The sequence below is a fragment of the Caretta caretta genome, chromosome 17 (genome assembly GCF_965140235.1).
Source record: "Caretta caretta isolate rCarCar2 chromosome 17, rCarCar1.hap1, whole genome shotgun sequence".
NCBI classification, from domain to species: domain Eukaryota; kingdom Metazoa; phylum Chordata; order Testudines; family Cheloniidae; genus Caretta; species Caretta caretta.
The window spans coordinates 9,576,778-9,600,157 of NC_134222.1; the positions used below are offsets into that span (position 1 = coordinate 9,576,778).

The 23,380-nt window shown below is 38.2% G+C and overlaps 1 protein-coding gene and 1 long non-coding RNA gene across 6 annotated transcripts in view; both read right to left on the reverse strand.

The window, feature by feature from the left end:
• The window catches only part of NF1 (neurofibromin 1), a 170,139-nt gene that overhangs the window by 146,241 nt on the left and 518 nt on the right, over nucleotides 1-23,380 (reverse strand). For all 5 annotated transcript variants that reach the window (XR_012665362.1, XM_048824502.2, XM_048824501.2 and 2 more), the window contains exons 2-4: nucleotides 7,444-7,587; nucleotides 4,043-4,126; nucleotides 1,617-1,807 (exon numbers count right to left, since the gene is read on the reverse strand). Coding sequence is in view for 4 of the 5 variants with exons in the window: in XM_048824502.2 (XP_048680459.2) it covers nucleotides 1,617-1,807; nucleotides 4,043-4,126; nucleotides 7,444-7,587 (419 nt within the window). In the remaining variant the exon portion in view is untranslated. The remainder of the gene's footprint in view (nucleotides 1-1,616; nucleotides 1,808-4,042; nucleotides 4,127-7,443; nucleotides 7,588-23,380) is intronic.
• On the reverse strand, nucleotides 17,872-20,525 carry LOC125624141 (uncharacterized). Its single transcript, XR_007353215.2, has 3 exons — nucleotides 20,309-20,525; nucleotides 20,077-20,216; nucleotides 17,872-19,302 (listed from the first exon to the last, which is right to left on the reverse strand). It is a non-coding gene; the product is annotated as an uncharacterized LOC125624141 (long non-coding RNA).

A 23,380-nucleotide genomic window follows, 5' to 3' on the forward strand; every position in this document is an offset into this window, starting at 1 on the left:
TGTGCTTTACATGCCAAAAATCCCCCAGCTGCTGTACAGAGCCTAGAAATATGCCTAAACAGGAAGCATGGGTCAAAAGATCAGCAATGCTAACTGTCGGCAGGCTGACCTCTGTGGATATTAGCAACAAACAGCCAAATGTTTAACCACTTCTATACCAATGAAAAACAGAATTGTGTGGAAACAAAAATCAACTCCAGCCTTGAAACAGCCTAGAATTTCAAAATTAAGTTTGAGTAAAAAAGATCTATACTGAAAAACTATACTGCAGATGTATAAACAAATACACATTAAAGAACTATCTACAAGAATAAGTTCTAGTGTAACTCCCTATAACAGAAGTGCATGGAATTATTTCCTACCCTGTAAGCAACTAAACCTAATCAATTTAGCAAAAACCACATCCTCCATCCTAGCTACTAAGTCCAGGTCCTTGAAAGAGAGATTATTAAAGCCCTTTAAAGTTTAAAGAATAGTTGAGATTTCAGCTAATTAGATGTTTAACAAGTTTCATATTTAAAATTTGAATGCACTTCCATTCTAATGTTCTTAAAGCTCTTTTAATTGTATAAGTTACACAAGCCCTAGTTTTAATTAGACTGGTGTACTAAGAACAACTCAAACTGGCATACTCACTGCTGCCCGACCCTAATAAAGGAGCATCGGATTCAATGCCAACAAATTATCCACTCAATTATCCACTGTTGGTTATAACCACTCCACTCCGATAAGAGTTAAGCCTTTTCAAGCAACTTTCAAAGGACATAATAGCATTTCCTTAATAAAAGTTTCCCATGCAAGCTTGGTGGGCTGGCCAAAGACATTAGCACCGAAGAGATGCATGCAACGTGGGAAGTAAAGAGGGGATAGCATACCTTGGCCCTGATTCACCTCTCATTTAGAGTGGTGTAAATCAGGAGTAATTCCATTATAATCAGTGGGGATACACTGATATAAAACTCACATGAGAGGACAAGCAGGCTCCTTCCAAAGCCAATAAGGAGTAATATTCTTAGCTTTAAGGCAATCATGACCCATTCTCAATCACACGAATGGACAGATATGGGCCTTCAAGTATGGAAAATTAGGGGAGGACAACACCCTTAAGGCTCCAACAGAGCTACAGAGAACTAGAAGTTACCATGAAACAGCAGACACATTAATGGATATAAGTTAAGTGTGTCTGTTAATCTTTAGAAATCTCTCACTAGCAAGCACCCACCCTACATTTCAACTTGGTTTTATCATTAGTTCCGTTCTATAGCAGGTTTTGTTCATATAAAAGCCAGTCTAAAAAATAAGTAATTCTAGCACCCAGAAAATATGCTGTAAAAAACACAGACTGGAGACAGAATCTGACTAATTTTATCAACTGATGCTTAAGCAGAGTTTTGAAATGTAGAGGGATTTTCATCAGAAAAGATTTTAAACAAACAACTTATTATGATACAAACACCCCATCAGCATTTTCACGTTAATATTTTTCAGATCAGAAAGGTCTGTCGTGAATTTTAGCCTTTGTTTTCATCTATACTGATTAGAGCCAGACAACAACATTCACAGTGTTTGAGAAGACATCTGATCCACTGGATAAGCTCTGCCATTCATGCACTCACCTGGTGGAAATGCGGCTGAAGACTGCATTAAAATTATTGCAACTCAGAGAAAAGAGAACCCCAGAGGCAGAATTGCGAAGTTCAGCTGCATGTTGGTTTCCTTCACGGTACGTATGGATAAAATGGCAGATTTCTGGCAGCAACTGTTTGACCAGCATCGTCTCATCTAGTCGCATCGTGTCCTTTGGTTGCTAAAATGTAAACATTTCACTTATTTCCTGAAATTCCCTTTCACAGCTTTACAGGCAAAAATAGTATTTCTAGTTACTACTATCCCAGGAAAAGATCTTCTACTACTTACTCTCTACACAGACTAAACTCTCATTGACTTCAACGCAAAAAAGCTCTGACCACCCCTCCGCCACTGCCGCTAACAGTAATTTCTTATAATTTCACATAAAGTAGTATTTTACATCTTTGAATATGTTTCCATCCCTGACCTGTGAGACAATGTTAGTAGGTCAATATCATCAAGCACTGAATGGGCTATCAAAATACTTTTTTCGAGCAAGAGGTTTGAAGACTTAAGGGACACACCCTGCCAACCTGTCAAAGTATTGGTTTGAGAGCATTTGAGTCAGTTGTTTGCCTTAGAAGAACCTACGGTAAACTCAGACTCTTAATTCTCTCAAATGGTTTTCTGACCGTTGTTTTTCTCCAGTAGGGATTTAAAAGACATGATGGAGAGGGTGCTTCTTTACTGACTCAGTGTGATTCCAGACAAGAACAAAAAAAGCTACACTTTCCTGCAGAATTCTACTTTTTCCAATTTGCACAGTACGAGGCATAAGGAAACTATTTAACGAAGAATTTAAAGAGTAACTTTACTAAGAATCTTAACAGACGGTCAGGTCAGCGTTTAAACTTTTAAAATCCTATCAATGAAATTACTATGGGCAATTCAGAAGTTGCAGTGATCCTACTTAGTTGACCTGAGTCTTGTTGCCACGAGAACTTGGTGAAACATTAAGAAGCAATAGTAAGCATGAAGTATGTCTGACCATATCACAGAACACAACTCTCTTTGTATACAGCTTTGGCTCAAGTCTTACTAAACATACTGGCTCAACTAGCTTTCATCTAAATTGACAAGACATACAATTTTAAGCTGCTAGAGGTTTCATTATGTATCTGAAACACACTGAGGTTTTGATCAATATAAATTGTGGCTTTTAAAAAAGGAAGATATGGATTTATGAAATTAGACAAGTCTAAGTTACTGGTATAATTTACTTTTTTAAAAAATTGAAATCTAGTCTGCATTATGTAGATACCTACATTCTTTTCTTACGTATTTAAAATAGCACGATTACTTAGATCATCAGCATCTTTACTATATTAAAAGATGTTCTACCTTGATAAACCAAAACTCTATTGTATTTATTACACTGTAGAGAAATATCTTTTACAACCAGTACTAAGGAATTGCACACAGCTTTGATGATTTCATTACATTCTTCCTGGAACAAAGCTAAAAGAAATCTTTAGGAATAAACCTGAGACTCAGAGTTTTTACATAAGATGAAGTTTGGCTTTGCAATTATACAACTGTTTTCATCCCAAAGGTAAAGCAAACTGCCTCTCAGAAAAGATCTGAATGGAATAGGAAAGTTTGTGTGGAAACTTCAGAATTGGACTCCCACTGGAAGTTTGGATATGGTTAAATAATGTAAACTAGGAAATACCTGCAAAAGTAATCTTAATATGGCAATAGTGAAGGATTCTGTCTGGGTATATAATTATAGAAAACAGAAACAGAACTATGTCAACAAGAAATCTCTGCTTCATTTAAGAAACACTAGCTAGGACTTCCACAAACTTCACTAATTTGAATATATAATTTAAGCATTTATATTTTAATTTTTACTATTTTCCACTTTTAAAATGATTGTAAAATTATCCTTTAATTTTGTATTAAATTGTGAAATGAAACCATTTTTATTCTTTCGTTTGTATCCCTACTTAGAATCTCCCCATCCACCCACAGTTTATACAAATGCAATGAAAGCTTAACACTGAAAACCATTACTTTAATTTGTTTTCCATGCACACAATGGTTTATTCTTTTTATATGAATTGTTGTAGAGAAACATATAATATTAGAACTTTGCAAGTGAAGTGGAGGAAAGATTAGATTAGATCTGAAACCTTCCTTTGTCCACTTAGTTAACAAGTCGAGGCATTTTTGATCATTGTTAATGGGGTGGAGGTGGGAGAGGATGGACATTCTACACATTGTTATTTTATCAGTTACATTAACTACTTCACAGAAGTTTTTCTAAAATTAGCATTAATTCTATGTGAAATAAATCAAGTGATTGTTAGTTTATTCGTACCCAGTATACACAGGCACACATTTATAGAACTTCTGTTCACTTTTCTACATCTGATTCAGAAACTCAGCAATTATAAATTAGACTACTTACCCCAGCAAGACATTTTTCCAGTGTATCCAATATAATCAGCTGAGAGAGATATAAATTCTTTTCAGCAGCTTCTCCAAATATCCTCTACAAGAAAAGATACAGATTTAGCTCCAGTGAAAAAATCTGACTGTAGCCCATTACAGCATTTAGGTGATACACAAAATCTGCTGGGGATTAAGCAGCACATTAGGTTAATGCTCTAGCCTTTCCACCTTTGGAGTTCTGGTTCAAATTTAGAAATAGGACCAGTGAAAATGAGATTGATGGTTCCTTCCTAGTTCCCAGCATGAAGTGAGTAAACTGTTTTGGTGTGAATGACATAAATTCAACAAAGATAACAAGGGACAGGACAGGCCGGCCAATTGGTATTGGAGATGCACTAGCAGACCAACTAGAGAGCCTAGCAAGTCCTTCACTTTCATGACCCCAAAATTCATTCAAAAGAATGACGGTTACACTTCTTTTAGAAGCTATTTTAGTAGCTATTACTGTTTGTCTAAAGTATCTGATTTCTTTTGAGCTGTATTTTATTGCCAACACAACACTTAACAGAACTGAGGTTTTCCACAAACCCATGGGTATAAACTTAGTTTGACTGCTGCAAAATTTAGCATAGACCACAGGAAGAAACACAAATACACTACCGGATCTTCAAAGCGGAGGCTGCATTTTAAATCTAGGATGCAAGAGTTTATCACATATTTAAAATGGCATACAATTTCACTACCAGCACCAATGACTAAGTATATCAATATTCAGACTGGAACAGCAAAACAAAGCAGAGAAGGGTTACACAAAAAATTTATTTAGTTCCACTGAGTGTTGATAGAACACACAGTAAGAAGCTTCTAAAAATGATGCGATAATTAAAACTGCTTGAAAGATTAGTTCAAATATCTGTAGGCTTTAGCTGAGAAGGAGGCCTCTTGAAGCTCTCTTTTCTAAAGATGGAGTAGACTAATGGCACACAGTCTACTGGTGTGTCTGGTCTCCGTTCTGAAGGAGTGCTTGAAAAATACTGATAGCTGGTTGGAGCATCTCATCCATTCTCTCTTCCTCAACCGTAAGAAAAAATAAGTCTTGCTATTGGGTACAGAACATTGATATGAAAAGACTCCTTCTATTTTTGCCCTTTATGTAGGAATTCATTGGGAAGTACCAAGTCAGACTAATAATTTTTGTGCCATTTTCCATGAAAAGCAGTACTAAAAGTGGTACATGGCTGGTATTCCCTCAGAGACCTTTCTCACTCAGCTTATCCAGAACACCTTGTCCAGTTCTCTGGAATCCAAAACACTCAACTGAACTCTAGATTTCTCTACTCGGGTCCTTTTATTTGGCATAGAGCAAAACTATGCTGAGTTGATAAGACTCAAGTGAATGGGGTGGGTATAGGGCACGCCACACATCCAAAGTTACACACTTTATATACATGTACAAATTACACTGTACATTGAATCACATGTTTTTAGATTGGTTTGGTTACTTTGCAGGAACTAATCCCCGTGCAGCACGTTCTCTCCATGTGCTGTTCACATAGAACCTGCGCTTTAATATTCCAGGTTCATCTTTGTCCATTGTTAGAAAACGGTTCCCTGGGTGTTCTTCCTCATATCTTAGATGGCTCAGACATTCTGCCTTTTTCAAGCTTATAATCTGTTTACCTCCCTAATTTTATCTTCCAAGAAATGAAGCCTCCTTCTAGGTATTAATTGCTCATGTCAGGCCAGGCCTCAGCTACATACATCAGATAAAATACAGAATTTTTGTTTCTATTTGTATAGCTTACACTCTTATTTATCAAGACTCCTTACAACTGATATCTATAGAGTGGCTGATTTATTTTTGGGTTGGCACTATTAATTTTTATGTCCATTAGTGTAAGTATAGGCTACTCATTCTCTTGTTCTGGTGAGGACATATGTTCACATACTATTGGCCCTTTAGGGAGCCCACCCTGAGTGCTGTCATGATGGATCTGATGGTTTGGAAGTTGATCGCCCATGAAATGTGCTTCATTTCTTCTCCCTCCACTTTTTCAAAGTAACTACAATTTCTCATCTTACCTGCCCCATGGTAATTTTTATTTTTCCTAGCACACACACTTAGGATCCTATTTAATAATTTTCCTGTGTTCCTCCCCACCCCCCTTTGTGTATTGCACCCTATCAAATTAGTTGTCAATGTTAATTTTATGAAAGTGAGGTTTCAATAATGTTTTAGTATATTTCTGAAAGTGTTTCTATGTTCTGCCTTGTTGCATTTCACAAAAAAACAGTGTAGAGGGAGACTGTTCATTTAATGTTACAAATTTGAGTTTGAAAGGGTTTTTTTGAAATTTGGTGGGAAGGTCTTCTTGAACCTTTTTCTGTCCCTTGACTTTAACCTGCTGCCCACAAGAACTCAGTGTTAAGGAGGTCCAAGAAACACTGCAAGCTACATCAAGTGTCAGTCAGAGGGAGGAAATGTCAGGGGAACACTCCACTCAAGCTAGGCATCCCTTACTGGCCTCTAAGGCATGTGCTCAGGAGATTAACTCTGTAGGACTACCACTAGACCGAAGAGCCTTTTTCGAGCCTTTTCCTTCATGGTTCTCAGCTGATAATCTTGTATGGCTCCTGGATTTTTCTTTGTTTTTAAATGTAATTTATGAGATGGCAACTTGCAAATGACTGCACCATGCACTAATGTAGAATGTCTGAACAGATCCTGAAAAGAATCTAATGCCCTAGGTTTGTTTTAAATACTTGTTCATTTTTCCCCTCTTCCAATATTGCTCTTCCTGGCAGGACACATTCTAGCAGAAAGGATTAGAACAGCTCCCATCGCTCTGGATGATGTTCACTGGATACTTCTGCCCAAATGCCCTCTTCCTTCTCCTCCAAGGCCGCAAAATAGTGTCATTAGTTAAATGGCATGATTATGCAGCTGTACAGAAAGAACCCATTTCCCAGTGATCAAGTGCATCACTTACAAAATATATTCCACTTGGTTTGGAGAACAGATATCCAAGGATTGCTTACAAACCCAGGTCTAAGAGGGCATGTGTTGAGTTGTACCCCTAACCTAGCCATATGCACTTTTCCACCCTGTCCATTCCCTCAGTGACTGAGGCCTTCTGGGTTATCCAATGCAGCATTACTAACAGTCTTCCTTTTAGACCTTGTTGCCCACGTTTCCCATAACTCTCACATGCAATGTGGATGCTCATTTCAATTTTGTTGGTAAACTTTACTGCATTTGAAGTTAAAAAAATAAAATAGAAAAATCAGTAAGTTAAATGCACAAAACGAAGCAGCAATCTGAGTCACTGTCAGACTAGACATTCTACAAAGTTTCTGTAAATAAAAATTCATAACCATTTTCAAAAGCATCCAATAAACCAAACCTAGAAAACTTACCATATTGTTAACATTTTTTAAGATATTAGTGAGACCGCTTATGACCAGGGAAAACTTGTACTTGGAAATGTTTATGAGACATTCCTTATTATGTTCTGTGCTGACTTTGGTGTGGGTATTCTGCTGGCCAGCTTTTATGGGAAGCTGCAAAAAAAAAGTAGCATTACTTAGCATTTGTATATTAAGTTAGAGATTTACAGTTTTACAGGAAGGTTAAAGATACCTTGAGGCTTTACAGATTATGTTGTAAAACATTCTATTAAAGACAATCTTACAGTAACATATTATATTTTTCATCTTTTCCTGCTAGGGACATTTGCAGGAAGCAAAATCCAGATTCACCTGTTTTTACTGCTTATTTCTCAACTAAAGCCAAACACCTGTTCTGTGACAATTTCCAAACAAACCAAATTCAGTGTCAGAGAAGTATTATTACAAGTGAAAAGAAAAAGGAGGACTTGTGGCACCTTAGAGACTAGAAATTTATTTGAGCATAAGCTTTCGTGAGCTACAGCTTGCTTCAGCGGATGCATCTGATGAAGTGAGCTGTAGCTCATGAAAGCTTATGCTCAAATAAATTTGCTAGTCTCTAAAGTGCCACAAGCACTCCTTTTCTTTTTGCGAATACAGACTAACACGGCTGCTACTCTGAAACCTATTACAAGTGACTACGCAATGAAACTGCAGGCCTGTTTTCACAAAAATCTTCGCAAAAAAAGTATGTCTTTTGTATTTATGCAGCTAAACATGGACTTCAAAGCCTCCACTGAAACTTCTGTCAGCATAAAAAGTATGACAATAGGATAAGCGAAATTCAGAGATCTATCCTGAGTGACAAACTCATTCAGGTCTAAGAAGCATTCCAATATTCACTGCAATTCCATCTAAGTGTTCCAGAAAGTTATCCGACACATCCACATCCATCAACAAGCAGCACAGCAGCATTGTGTGAAAGTACAAAGTCAGGCATCAGGCAATATCATAGCCACTTGCACGACAGCAATAAATTTCTAACGCCTCAGCACGTTTTAGTATACATTAAATCTATCCCCTTCTGAGACAGGAAAATTCCTCAAATCACACTGATGTGTTTAGTCTTAACACACTTCTTGAAAAGTGTTTTGACCCAATCTTTCCAAGCTCCATATCTTTATGTAATAACAAATGATGAGAAAGGAACTGAGTGTTTCGGCAAAGAAAGGAAATCTCAGACATATCCTAAGGCTAAGATTGTTTTCATAATCTAGAAGACTGTCATAAAACGTGTTAAATATGTTTTAACTAACGTACTAGCAAACATATTTTAGAAAAAACCTATTTTGAGTATAAACCTCAGTGTGACTTAGTGAATTCTCCTATCTCAGACAGGGATAGATTTCAAACACTCTACAGCATTCTGAGGAGCCAAGGGATGACCATGACCAGCTAACATTTTTTAAACACAATTTGCCTTGTCCAATTAGGTGCAAAGTCACATTTAAAGTTATGTTTAACTTTATTTTAAAATGCTCTCACTTTTTTCATCTAGACATGCTCTCGTGGCTTCAAACAGAGACTACAAAACCAATTCCTACCTTTGCATCCTCCATCTTTCAAAGAAAGCTATTTTTAAAACCATCCATTTTACACACTATGTTACAGCAGATTACATTGTGAAAAACTGACCCTATAGAGCTGGTACCGTGCTATGATAGAAGTATAATGGCATTAACTAACTGCACAGCACTAGGAACACAATATTAGCTACTGGTTTAAAGCTGTTCCATTAGGAAATCCTGATCGTCAGACTGAGAAAAAAATAGTACCGTGTCAAGTATTCGCTGCAGGCGTATTCCACGTTAATGTATAGTACCACCTTTTACTAGATTTTAAATAAGACCTAGATTTTCTTCACATTGCCCAAGTATATCAGCAAAAGTCTTAGGTCATGACTACACTAGAGGCCTTTCAGCGGCACAGCTGTACCGATACTTCCTAAAAAGGCAAAAAATCCACCTTGCAAAACAGATCTTCCTTGGTCAGTCTAATAGGTGCAAGAGAACCCAGGTGGCTGAGAGGCACCTCTTTATTTTATAAAATAGTAAAAGTCAGCTAAATAAGTGAAATTGGAACACTAAAATATTATGACTTCATCTATACCTGTAAAACCTAGCGGAGGAAAAAGAAACACAAAAGTAATTGCCCATAAAGACATACCTATGTATTCGTGAATGGATAAATAATCTCAACCCTTAACACATTACCTTGCATGTTCAAATTAAATTTAAGTTCATATTAACAGATAATTGATCGTCACTGAAATGTTTGGTATTAATAGTCACAAGTTAAGACTCTTTAATCCTCACTGTTAGGATAACAAAAGATAATGGAAAAACAGATGCACTTTTGCATAGCACCTAGCAAAAAGACTGATTCTTGATTGGGTCCTTTGGTGCTACTGAAATACATAATAATAAAAGGAAGTAAAGGGTGAACTCTCAAAAATATGGTGATAAAAGACGCCAAAATACGAGGGATGATTACAAGCATAGGAAGACAGTTCTCATGTCCAAAAGTTTCAGCAGTGTCACTAAATAATGCCATTGCAATCAAATTCTGTAACTTTTGGATTGGAAAGGCCATTCTTTAGATGTTCATTTGGGAAAATGTCAGGCCACCTCTCTTCACTAAAACTAAATACTACAAGATCACTCAAGTCAAAAGGTGAGCATCCCTCAAGTGCTTAAAGAACTCTTAGAGAAATGTTGATAGTTTTAAAGTACAACAATTCCCTAACGAAGAAGGAATCGGTTGCAGTGTTGCCAGTTATATGCGCTCTAGATGTCCAAGTGTGAGCTAAGCATGGGCTCTAGGACCCTGCAAGACAGGAGGGTCTCAGAGCCCAGGCTCCAGCCTAAGCCCGGACATCTACACCTCAGTTCAACAGCCCCTTTACCTCAGCAGGCGTCAGCTGGCACAGACCAGCCGTGGGTTGTTAATTGCAGTGTGGACAAACCTTGCGAGATACTACCTCACCCAACTTGCCTAATAACTTAGAGGACATTTTAGTTGTATACAAGTCATTGATATTTAAACTTTTGGTATGTCTAAACTTTTCTGACTGACTCAAGTCAGGTACTCAGTTGGCAAGATAAATGTTTCCTCCCATCTTTTCCATAAATCAGATACATAGATTAATGCAAGTACAATTTTGGGATCATAGATTTAACAAAAATGAAATGTTACGAATTCTACAACAGTGAAAGCTAAAATTTTTCAACTTTATTCAGAAAAGTGACTTCCAAAGAGGATCTTCTACATCAAATAGTAAAAGTTAGACTTGAGCTGCAACTAGTCCAGCACAGATAACAGAAAACTCAGAGTAACTCAACAGATATTAATCCTATTCTGAACACTAGACACTTTGTTTCAAGCTGTACTCAGTAAATTCTTCAAAGGTCACAGACGAATCATGTCCCTTGCGTGCAGTTTACCAGAGTCAGTTAAAAAAGTATCAGACCACATTAAAATGTAGGAAGAAGTACTTTGTTGAAATTCACTTTATGGAAGCTTTATATTTAAAAAAAAGACAACAGATTAGGGAAACAAGAATGCAATCAACGCGTATATGTTTCCGAATTATACACACACACTTTGGATTTAGAGCAGACTAAGTATCTCAATTTCAATGATAAAATATCAAATATTTAAAATGTTTTTTTCTGTTTTTTTAACTGGATTCCACAAGAACATTCCGTAAATGCATTCTGAAATTCTGAAAAACATAGATGTTCAAAGATGTTTCATGGCTTCAAAAAGGATGTGAACTGGAAACCCAGTCTCTCAAAATGCCACAGAACTTAAGAACTAAAGGAAAAATGCCAAGCAGTTAATATGTCTAAAAAAAACTATCAAGTGCTTAAAGGTTTCTGGTCATCACTGAATAAAGTTGCAGTATCTTAACCCTTCATTTATCATATTAAAATGTATGAACTTCCTTTTAACACAAAAACAGTAAGAAAAAAAGTTGCATTTGGTCTGGGTATCTAAACTCTGGAACAACTGATCTAGCCATCAAAGAATGTCTTTAAGCCCAGAGAATTTTTATGTCATGAAAATTATGACTATCCTGCCCATGTATCTTGACATGAAAGTCTGCAATATAATTCTATACTGAATAACTGTTTAACAGCTGTACCATAACCTGACTTGATAGTAGAGGTCATTGTACCTGCTCAGTGCCTGAATGCCAGCAGGGGACAAGTGAGGGTACAAAGGAAAATGAGGCACAATGCTGTAACCGCTCAGTACAGAAAAATTGCTCATCTTTCTGCAACTGTGCTTGTTTCCCCCACCCAACCGCTCTTCCAAATCTATTCTAGAAAGCTAGTGAGATCAGGTTCCAATGCTGGTTAAAAACACATTTATTTCTGTTTCTGTAGTTCAGAATTAAATCCCACCTGTATGGGAATTTGGTATGTGCATATTTTCTAATGTTAATCCTGCTTGTGCTGGGCTGTTTTTTTAAACTTGTGTGGCACTGTACATAGAACACACACTTCGTTTTACCGGCTAAAATAGCAATAAATTATGCTATTTTATAGAAGCATTTACAAGATTGAGAAAATATTGAACATTAAAAATGTATTTAATCTCTTCCCCCCCTCCCCTCCCCGCTCCAAGTTGGAGGTGGCAATGACATTTAATTTTTCAGATCAATGTTTTGTTTAATGCTACCTTTTAAAATTGTATGGTTTTGGTCGACTTGAAAAATTAATCACCATTAGTTTTGCGAGTTTCTTGGGAGAACGTCAGCAGTTTGCGCTAGACTGTTTTAATGTCATGCTGACTTGAACTTGCGAGATGGCTTAAAAATGGGAATTTTTATCATGGTCTAAAAAGCTTGAAGTTGTTTCTTTCATTGCTAAACTTATTGGAGTTGAATACAACGCCAAAAGATGTTGATAAACTAACACTACTTCACAAAACACTGAGCACAGGAATGTCAAACTAATCAAATCAGTAATGGTCAAGGCTGGGTCTACACTTAAAATACTGCAGTGGTACAGCTGCTCGCGCTTCAGTGAAGATGCCAGGAGAGCTCCTCCCATGAATATAGTTAAATCCACTTCCATGAGAGGTGGTAGCTATGTTGATAGAAGCCCTCCTGTTGACACAGTTGATTGGAAGTTAGGTCGGTATAACTGTCACTAAAGGGTGTTGATTTTTCACACTCCTGAATGACTTAGTTATACCAATGTAAGTTTATAGGGTAGACCTGGCTCAAGTGTCATTTATTTAATAACCCTCTTCTCAGTGTAGATCATTCTTAAAACATTAAGAAACTAAGAGCTACGAAAAATTAAGGGGAAAAAATTGGTTGGCACCAATCTTTCCTGAACCCCCTCTTCTGGCCTTTAAACAACTTCCCCGTCTCAACAAGCTCATCATCAGAAACAAGCCCCCCACAGACCAGGATACACCAAACTCAATGCAGCACCAGACCCTGCCAGAACAGATGCAAAATCTGCAGATATATCTCCACTGCTACAATGATCAGCAGGGATCCTAGAAATCAGCTGACCATGGAAAAACGTAGAATTTGTATTTCTTTAAACAGAGAATCTTTAGCTTTTACATTTTGTGAAAAAATTAAAACATACACAGTAGAACCCTGTTTATCTGAGTCTCCATTATCTGGCTCACCATATTAATTGAACCAGAGCTGATGGCCCAAGCCCTGGGCAGTGAGCCTCCGGGCTCTCTATTGTGGCTAGGGGAAACTGAAGTTCAGCGTTTCATTTTAATCACTGAAAAACACACATTTTTATAGAGTTTTTTAATCGCGGAAAACTAGGATCCCTGATGATCAATACCCCTGTGACACACCTGTCAAGATCTATGGGTCCCACACATGCCTATCACAACATGTGGTGTACCTCATCCAGCGCTCCAAATGCCTGAAGTGAAATCTGACAATCACTATGCTCTCAAGTCAACTCACACAGAAAAATGATAAAAGACCAAAAACAGCCTATCACCCTTGGGCAAGTACTTTTGACAAAGCAATCACTCCATATCTGACCTCTCAGTCTTCATCCTCAGAGGAAACCTGTACAAAAGGCGAGCCTGGGAACTTAAATTCATAACTCTGCTGGACTCTTGAAAACCATGGACTTAACAGACACACTGATTTTATGGCGCAGTATAACAATACAAACAATTGCCCTCTTCATTTTAAATGGTCTCCTACAGCATGTCCCACCTTGCATTTAGCTCAAGACAATGTGGTTACCTTCTCCAGACCTGAAGAAGGGCTCTGTGTAGCTCGAAAGCTTGTCTCTTTCACCAACAGAAAGAGATCCACTAAAAGATATTACCCCAACTATCTTGGAACTCATATCCTGGAACCAACATAGCTATAACATTGCAAGCGAGTGTATTAATGTCATTACAGGAGTACGTGAAACCAAAATGCTTATAGTTAAATATATTTATTATACAAAAAGTATACCTGAGGGTTAAAGGAAGAGGCTTCCTACAATGCTTTTATTTTCATTATTATAAAGAAAATAAGGAAAAAGGGAAAAATAGAACCTGAAGGATACGTCGTCAGACTGAATCCTGAAACTAACAACTTGCACATTACTACCTACCCAATCAAAGCTACATAGTGGACATATTTAAGCCCAAACATAACAGAATGGCAAAGGTTAGGAGAGTCACAAATCTAAAGGAAGACTGATCTAAGCAAATGCAGCAGTTGCCCTCACAGATCTGAAGAGGAGCACAGTACCACTCTGGAAGAAGCACAATTCCTATGCTCTATAAGTTATTGTATCAATTTAACTATATTGGTAAATAAATAAATATCAATAAATATCAATATAATCACCTTTGTAAAACTATAACCGCATCCACAGTAGGGGCATGCACTGATTTAGTCAGATTTGTTTCTAAACAGATGGCTAAAATCAGTACAAAAATGGAGTATAGACAAGCCCCAAGAGAACTAGAAGAATATTGTTTATTCACGATAAAAGGAACGACGTTGCTGGTAGTTCAGTATTTTGTCCTGTTCCGTGGAGAAGTGGAGATGAGGGTTATGACAGAAAAAATAGGAAGATGACACTAGCTGGGTCACACCTATAGTTTTCCTTCTATTCAAACTTTCAAGTTCTTAACCTTATAGGACCTTACTGCAGGAGGAAACCAAAAGGAAAAGCCATAAAGTAGTTTTGTAAAGAAGTCTCAACAATAAAATGCCAGGTTGTGTTGACAACCATGTTAGAACAACAGAAATGTAAGAGGAGAAGGGACCTCAAGATGTCATCAAGTCCAGCCTGCTGCGCTGAAGGCAGGACCAAGTAAACCTAGACCATCCCTGACAGGTGTTTGTCCAACCTGTTCTTACATACCTCCAATGATGGGGATTTCACATATTCTCTTGGAAGCCTGTACCAGTGCTTAACTACCCTTATAGTTAGAAAGTTTTTTCCCCCAATATCTAACCTAAATTTCCCTTGCTGAGGATTAAGCCTATTACTTCTTATCCTACCTTCAGTGGATATGGGTAACAATTGATCACCATCTTCTTTATAACAGCCCTTAGCATATCTGAAGACTTATCAAGTCCCCCCGTCAGCCTTCTTTTTCAAGACAATACATGCCCAGTTTTGTTTTTTTAAACCTTTCCTCATAGGTCAGGTTTTCCAAACCTTTTATCACTTTTATTGCTCTTCTGGACTCCCTCCAATTTGTCTTCATCATTCCTAAAGTGTGGTGCCCAGAACTGGACACAGTACTACAGCTGAGGCCTCACCAGTGCCGAATAGAGCGGGACAATTACATCCCATGTCTTACATACGACACTCCTGTTAATATACCCCAGAATATTAGCTTTTTTGCATCTCCAACACATTGTTGACTCATTCAGTTTGTGATCCACTATAACCCCCAGACCCTTTTCTGCAGTATTAATACTGCTGAGTCAGTTATTCCCCATTTTGTAGTTCAGCATTTGATTTTTCCTTCCTAAGTGTATTCCTTTGCATTTCTCTTTATGGAATATCATCCTGTTGAATTCAAAATGACCCTGGAAAATTATAATTCTGTCTCCCAAGTGTTTGCAACCCCCCTCCCCCCCCAGCTTCATATAATGTAGGCACACTCTCCAGTCCATTACTCAAGTCCTTAATGAAAATATTGAGTAGAGCTGGAACCAGGACTGATCCATAAGGGACCTCACTAGATACACCCTCCCAGTTTGATAGCAAACCATGGATAACTAGTCCGAGTACAGTCTTTCAATTAGGGATGTAAATATTGTTTACAGCACCACCCGCCCCCTCAGCCTGCCACACTCGACAGCAGCAGCCGCCTGGGCCCTGACGCTGTCCAGGGGCTCAGTGGAGTCTCCCGGGGGGACGAGGGGTCTTGCGGGGGTGGCGGGGCAGGGCAGCAGGACGCAGCAGCTGCTCCCTGAGCAGGGGGCCCGTGTCTGTAGGGGAGGGGATGTGCCCACCCAGGGTCCCTGTGCTGGTTCATGGCGGGGAGCGAGGCACCCAACCCTGGAAGCCAGCACTGATAGCCCGAGAGTACAACGCGTTCTGACTGCTCCTGGTCCACGCTGTTCTGGGCTCCCAAGCCACCGCCATGCAAGGTCAGCTCGGTTTGTCCTGCCCTGGGCACTGCCACTGAGTGGGGAGAGGGATAAGGATAGGGAAGAGGTAGATTTGTTAATGCACATGGTGTGCTCAGATGTGGAGGTAGGGAGTGCAGCTGGGTTGAGGGAATGACAGCGCAAGTAGGGATGTAAAATGTCACAAAATTATTTTATCAATCTGCTTTAAACATTATCACCAATATATTAACAATAAGACTAATATTTATCTGTTAATCGGTTAACCGTTTGATATTTTACATCCTACTTTCAACCAGTATATTTTATTCTAATATACCAATGTAGAACATAGAAAGCACAACAACGTATAGTAAATACACAAGTCTCTTGCAAGCTTCATTGGTAGAAGCTGAAGAATCTTTATATAGACTTACTTGTTAATGCAAGCTCTCCGATGATCAAAACTTATACTCTAATGTAAACAGTACACAAATGAATTTCCATACCTAACTTCTAAAATGCTTTCTACCTATTTAAGATTTCTTCTGACTTTGCTATGGTTATTTTATCATTATCAAATCTGTCCAAGAATCTAACAATTCTTAAGAGGTAACAATAGAAATTTGCTATTGGCGGAGGAAAATGTACGGTCTACGCTGGGTCACTAGACTTTCAGCTTTCTATTTTACACTTCCAAAAGACAAACAAAATATATAAATCTTGAAAAGTGCTGGAGTTGGAAACCAAGTCTCAAGAAAATAGAAGCATGCAAACAAAGTCAACCCACTTATTCTCCACTTTTAAACTAAGTTTTCAACAGATTTTGTTTCTTATTTTAATTATGCAGGAGATGCACATTCCCCTTGCAAACTGCAAAAGGAAAGCAATATGAGGTTCTTCCAACTTTGGCTTTATAAAAAATAAAAGTTCAAAACCCCTTCACAGAAATAGGTTATTTAAAGAATAAAGTTAGTCAGATTCACAGATGCTTAGCAGCATAAACTGCCTACTACTGGTATCTTAGAAAATACTCCTAGAATGCCATTTCAATACCTTTTTCCACATCCCCACAGAATGTCACATGGTATTTACTGAAGGCTTTAAGCATTAATGTGCTATAAATTAACAACTGTTCCACAAGGGTGCCTGGTAGCCTCAGATCATCTGGCCTATTTTGTATCTACAATGGTATATACCACATGGTCTGCCATGTTGCTCTAGAGGATTATCACAACTTTCTCTCTGCCTGTGACCCTGTCCACATGCACTCACTTTTTTACCTGTCTCCTCTAGCAAGGGAAGCACTTCATTCCTTTCAAAAGTGCCAGGCAGTAACTTGTCAGATTTAATAGTGAAAAACCAATTTAAGTGTTTATTGGCAATTTACAGAAGAGAAAGTAAACAGATATAAAAAGGCATTTAAAAACATACTTCATAGGATCTCTACAGTTAGATCCTGAAAGATGACGTTAAGACTTAAAAGCAGATTCTACTAAAGAACTTACATAGCTGTTGCACTGCGCAGAGCAGTGTGGTCTCTGACAGCATACTAGACTGTAATATTTTGGGGAGTGGCATCCCATTAGAGGAAGAAGTGCCTATATCCTCAGACACCTTAGCTAAGGGTCTCTCCTCTCCTATGCAGATGTCAAGTTATTAAGAAAATAAATATCTTTTGTAAGTGTGCCAAAGAAACATTTGCATTAGTTCCACATACTCTTGTTTAAATACACAAAAATATAAAATCCTTTTCCTAAAACGTGGACATTGATAGCAACTGTATCTAATTAGAAATTGATAGCATTGATTGTCTTGATCAGGCATTTCCAAGATATTCCATTCTACCAATTTTACACAGGTAAACAAAGAACCATGAAAGTTTCTTTATTAACTGATATTTGGAATAAAGACAAGGTTTAATTATTTCATTTTAGCAGAAGTTTACCTTTAACACCTTTACTTTCAGTGTTCGAGACATGCATAAAGTCCATTAACACTTTAAATGGAAAAAGTGACCATTTCAACTTTTGCATGAATGCCAGCATACACTTCACAGAATTTCAAGGATTAAAAAGTGGACATACTAAATGCAGCCTGGCAAAAGCTCTGAACTATAAACCAGTAAATTCACAAACACTAATTTTTTTTTTTAATGAAAGTAATCACAAAGTTCACTATTGCTAGGCCCATGACACAACAGTCAAATAGAATGGATATTATAAGTAGGATCTTCTGAAAACAAGTTTTTCAGCAGAAAACTTTTTGAAAATAAACAAATTCAAGTGTGTTCAAGATTCAACTCCAAGCCCCTCTTCAAGTATAAGCTGGCTTCAGTCTCTCTCCTCCCCCTTCAAATAAAGGTACTGACATCTGGAAAGAAAATTTCTAGTGGAAATGCAGTAATGACAATCCTTAACAGCATGCATACATACATTTGAAAACATCTGCTTATTCCCCTTCTACAGAAGGATCTACACAAACAGATTTTATGGCAACACATGGGTGTTTTGGACTCAGAGGGGAAGAGATAAAAAGCACTCTCCTTCAGTCAGTATCAGTGTTGTCTGGGACTGATCGAAAGCCCATAATGTCAATGGGTGTTTTTCCACCAACTATAAATGGGCAGAGGATTAGGTCCTGAGAGCTCATGGTTCAGTAAAATAATCTTGCAAGGTAGTACGTGGCAAAAAACAATGGACTTCAGAAAATACTACTTTGTTCTACTTCTTAGTAAGGATTTTAATAAAAGGGACAACTTAAAGTCTTATGCTGTAAACAAATGTTATCTTTAGCTATATATACTAACACAAACTTATTCTATTCTACGTAGGTTCTTACATTGCCATGATCACTGTAGCATCTAAGGACTTTCCAGCAGCACATTAAGTGACGTGACTAACACATGTCTATCATGTGTGGAACAGTCTCTCCTATCTTCTCCCCAGAGGGAGACGTGTGTGTGTGTGGTGAAGCATTTTGGGTTGGGGCTCGTTTTTAAATGTCCTTGCTGCTCTGTGTTTATGTTAGAGAAAACAGGTTGAAGAAGTGCGCCTTGCGGTTGGCATAAAAAGTGAGGGTTTGTGATGATCCTTAGCTCCTAGACGAGTTCGTTCCAGTCCGAGAACAGCCTCCAAGAAAGTTCTGCATTCGACACAGACAAGCTTTACCTATATGGTAGAAAGTTCCATTGTGCCCGAGGAGCTGAGTTTTCTTGGAATGTTTTCACATGTCGTTTGTTACTATTTGTGGTCACTTTGCTGAGATGCAAAAAAATAATGAAAAATTAATCCATGAAATCAGGTTCACTTTCATATTCTTGGTGCTGTGACGGATTTCAAAAACAACAAGATGATATTTATTTGCTTTAAAACAACTCTTAATTCTATTAGTTCCGAGTTTCATAAAAGCTCATTTTTAAACACTAGAAACGTGGGACTATAGTTGACAGTGTCCATTTAACTATAATCCATTTAATAAAGGGTTTCTTTCCTTAATTTATATTACGGAGAGAAAGAAGTCGCTTAATTCTTCTAACCCATCCTACTGCCAGGATTCTGCCCGTACTTATACTTGGTAGGGCTTAATAGTCTAGTTTTAAATGCCTCAAGTAATGGGGCTGCCATTGTTCTGTTTGGGGAGACCTATTTGACCTAATAGGTTTTCCCTCTACCTAAAATGTGATATGCTCTAAAAAAATGCTATGAAAATATTTTAAAAAATTAAAATTCAAAAGTAGACTGACTTTTCTATAGGAAAGTCCTAAAATTCATTTATTTTAGGGAGGTCTTATTATGTTTTGGAATATTTTTGCTTGTTTATTAATGGTTATTGCACCTGTAGTGATTAGAGGTGCTTTAAGTTACAAAAACATGGAAGATACAAATATATACTCCAACCTAAAACTGCTTGCCAGTCACCAGTAGGCCTTAGGAGACCAAATCTTAAAAATATACCAAACAAAAACTAGAAAGATACCCAAATAAGATGCAAAACAAAACAATCCAATACTAAGCAAAATGAATGAGCCTTACATCAGGGCCTGAAGCTTGCCCAACTTGGACTCTGGCAGACCACCAAGAGGAGAAAATTACAAAGGCAGAGATGCTTGACATGAAAGCGCTGCTGTCAAACCTGGATAGCTTTACCACAGCATTCCAGCCGATCTCAATTACTGCAATGGAGAATTGAGAAAGAGTCATCTCATATCTGAGTCCTAGACCACTCAGGTAATAAAAATTTCTAACAGATTGGAAGTCAGCATACTCCTGAAATCTCAGCACTATGTACTCCGCTATGTCCTGGCCCCACTCATGTGATAAGAAGTTGCTTTCTGCACCAGCTGAAGCCTCCAGGTGGTCTTCAAGGGTATCTTGAAGTAGACCACATTACAATATCTGAAAATCAAAGATGATTGGGGGTGGGAGAGAGCAGCACACAGCTCTGAAAAATGTATTCAGCAGCCAGATGTTGACTGACCTACAATGCCAACCCACACTTGCCAGTCATTTTAATCATACAGAATCATACCCACAACAGGTGTTCTGGTTAGCAAAACATTTATGAAAATAAACAAGAGCTGACAAGTTTGCTCTGATTTTTTTGTTTTGTTTCTTTAATATAAATTAGTCCTGATTGCTCAATAAAATACTGTTTTAGTCACTTTGAAATAATAATACCGGACTTTTTACAAATGAATGGAAACACTGTCTGGGTAACTACATCTATCTTTCACTGAAATCCTATTTTGTAAATTTTTAAAACAAAACCTGAGCAAATAATATTTTGCTGTTTCTGAAAACAGCAAACAAGAGTTTTCCTTTTTAGTCAGTAACAGAAACATACTCCTGGTATAATATGCAATGTTAGTTCACCTCCTTCAACGATGGAATCAAAACTTCCTGCACACAGAAGTAAAGAAACCTGAAAATGCATTACTAGCACTGTAAAAAAGGAAGTGAAGATTGTATGCATTGGACTACAGGCACTGTACTTCACTGAAGAGTAATTCGAACTGGCTTCTCAAATTAGCAGCTGCTGGGCAGTCAAAGATGCAACCAGGGGATCAGTGGTCACCGTTGTACCATTATTGGCTGGTCATTCACATAGCTGTTTTAGTAGCAGTTCAGGGACTGGCTTATTATCCATCCACAATTCATAAGTAATACCTAAAAGAAAGTTAAGGAATAAGAATACCCTAACAGGTTTACTCTGATCTGCATTCCAAAGTCACCTTTCCAACATGAAGATCACTCTCAGAATGGGCAAAGCCAATGAGAAGAAATCTCAAAACTTGAAAACCTCAACATGAAATAAAGTAAGGTGGAAAGGAGAAATATTTTTCAGCATAATATTTCAAAAAGTTTCAGAATATTAGTGTATCATCGAGGACTCTTTGCTTTATTCCTAAGTGTCTTATCAAATTTGTGAAAAACCAATAACTATAAGCTTCTTAAACCAGATGGGAATTAAGCAATGAATTGATTTCAATAGTCCTGTAAGGCATACCTATCATGCAAACTGGAAGACAATTGCAATCAACATTCTCTTTAGTATTTTTTCAACGGAACTGTAACTCCAGTATTCCAGCTAACTCACAATTGAAGAGCTTTGTTTCTAAGGAAGTAGGAAAGGATTCCTCTTGTATGCGTACCCTTAATTATTCCATAAAGTGTATGAGAAAATACTTGTTTAAAAAGATCAAGTCCTTAACTCCTAACAGATGTTGGCAAGCCCAATTCCACAATGTATATAACAAAACAAACGATAAAGCCTAAGGCCTTTTAACACCAGTACACAAAGAAAAGTTTTCTTGCATTACTGGGAGCATAATTAGTACCATTCCTTTTAAACTTACTGAAAATAAAAGCTCTGTGATTCAAGGTAATCCAAAAAGGAGTTTACTGTGCAAAATAACAGGCTCCAAAGCATGCTACATTATAGTTATAAAAAATCCTCATCATATTGACTGCTCAAAAAAAATTAAAGAGAAGCACAAAGATTTTCTTGCAAAGAAACTATATTCATATCTGTTTTTAAAAGAAAGGTAAAAGCGAAAGTCTTATCTTTACAGGCCACCAATCTTTTCTACAGGTTATCAACACTAGACAATACTGCTAAGAAATATTTAGAGCCAAGGCAGATGAGCAGAATTCAACCTCCATAATCAGCTTCATGTTTACTATGGATAAGTATACACAGTGGGGTATCTTATACTCTCCCCCCAATCACAGGAAGGATCTATTCAAGTACAGCAAAAGGAGAAAACAAAGAAACAAATGAGTCAACCTAAACCAAGTCCTGGCTTACATGTCAGAAAGGCATTTGGGGGAAGAGAAAGGAATGTGCAGTCTAAGAACTAACATTGAGATCAACTGGGAATGTCTGTGCAGCCCTGTAGTCCCAATGAACAGTCTCGCCATGTGGATCAGAGAAATACATACAGTCACAAGCCCCAGACCAAGAAATTGCTCTTCCTTCCAACCACAAAACCTTCAGTGAAAATCCCTTCCAAAGGCATTGACTCTTATAACGAAGGAGAAAAGCCTAACACTGAAACAATATATACACCCGGGACCCTCCCCCAACCCAGCTGCCTTTGTTTGGTGTTTCCAATTGATTGGGATGCAGTTTCATATAAACATTCACTTTATCCCTCCCCAAACTCCTCACTTTTGAAGCTTTAATCCCCCCCTCTCTCAATGACAATGAGACAAGTTAAATAAATAAAAATTAATACTGAGCAAAAACTTTAGGTGATTTTTCAGAGGGGCTGGGGATGGAACTGACAAGGAAAAGGACAACTGAGATAGCCACCCCCACCCCCTTTTGTATTTAGAGGAAGCTAACAATGAAAATGACCATATAACCCAGGGGAGCCACCCCACCATCGGGGCTGGGATCATCCATCCGGAAATGAGTGGGAAGCAATTTCACCAGTAAGGGGATAAGATGATTCGGAGACTGGGGATGGACAAGCAAGAAGTACCCATGCCCCACCCTCCAGTAAACACTCTGCCGATCATAGTGGCCGTATCTAACCACTGTTGGGGGGGAGGGGGAGTCACTGCTGCCCGACCCCCAATCTGTGAAGGGGAAGAAAGCAGCAGCCCCTCATACCGTCTCCCACGGAGCCTAAGCTAGGTAGGAACAGCCCCCACTAAATATTGCCCCCCCCGCCCCAGGTCTATGCCCAGTGCAATGTGGAGCAGCCCCCCAGATCCCCTCCACCCCAGAAGAGAGGCACCCTATAGCGCCTCCCTCCCACTCCCCACCCTCGGTCACCCCAGCCCGGGCGGTGGGGGAGGAAGGGGGAGGGGAGCAAGGAAACGACAACCC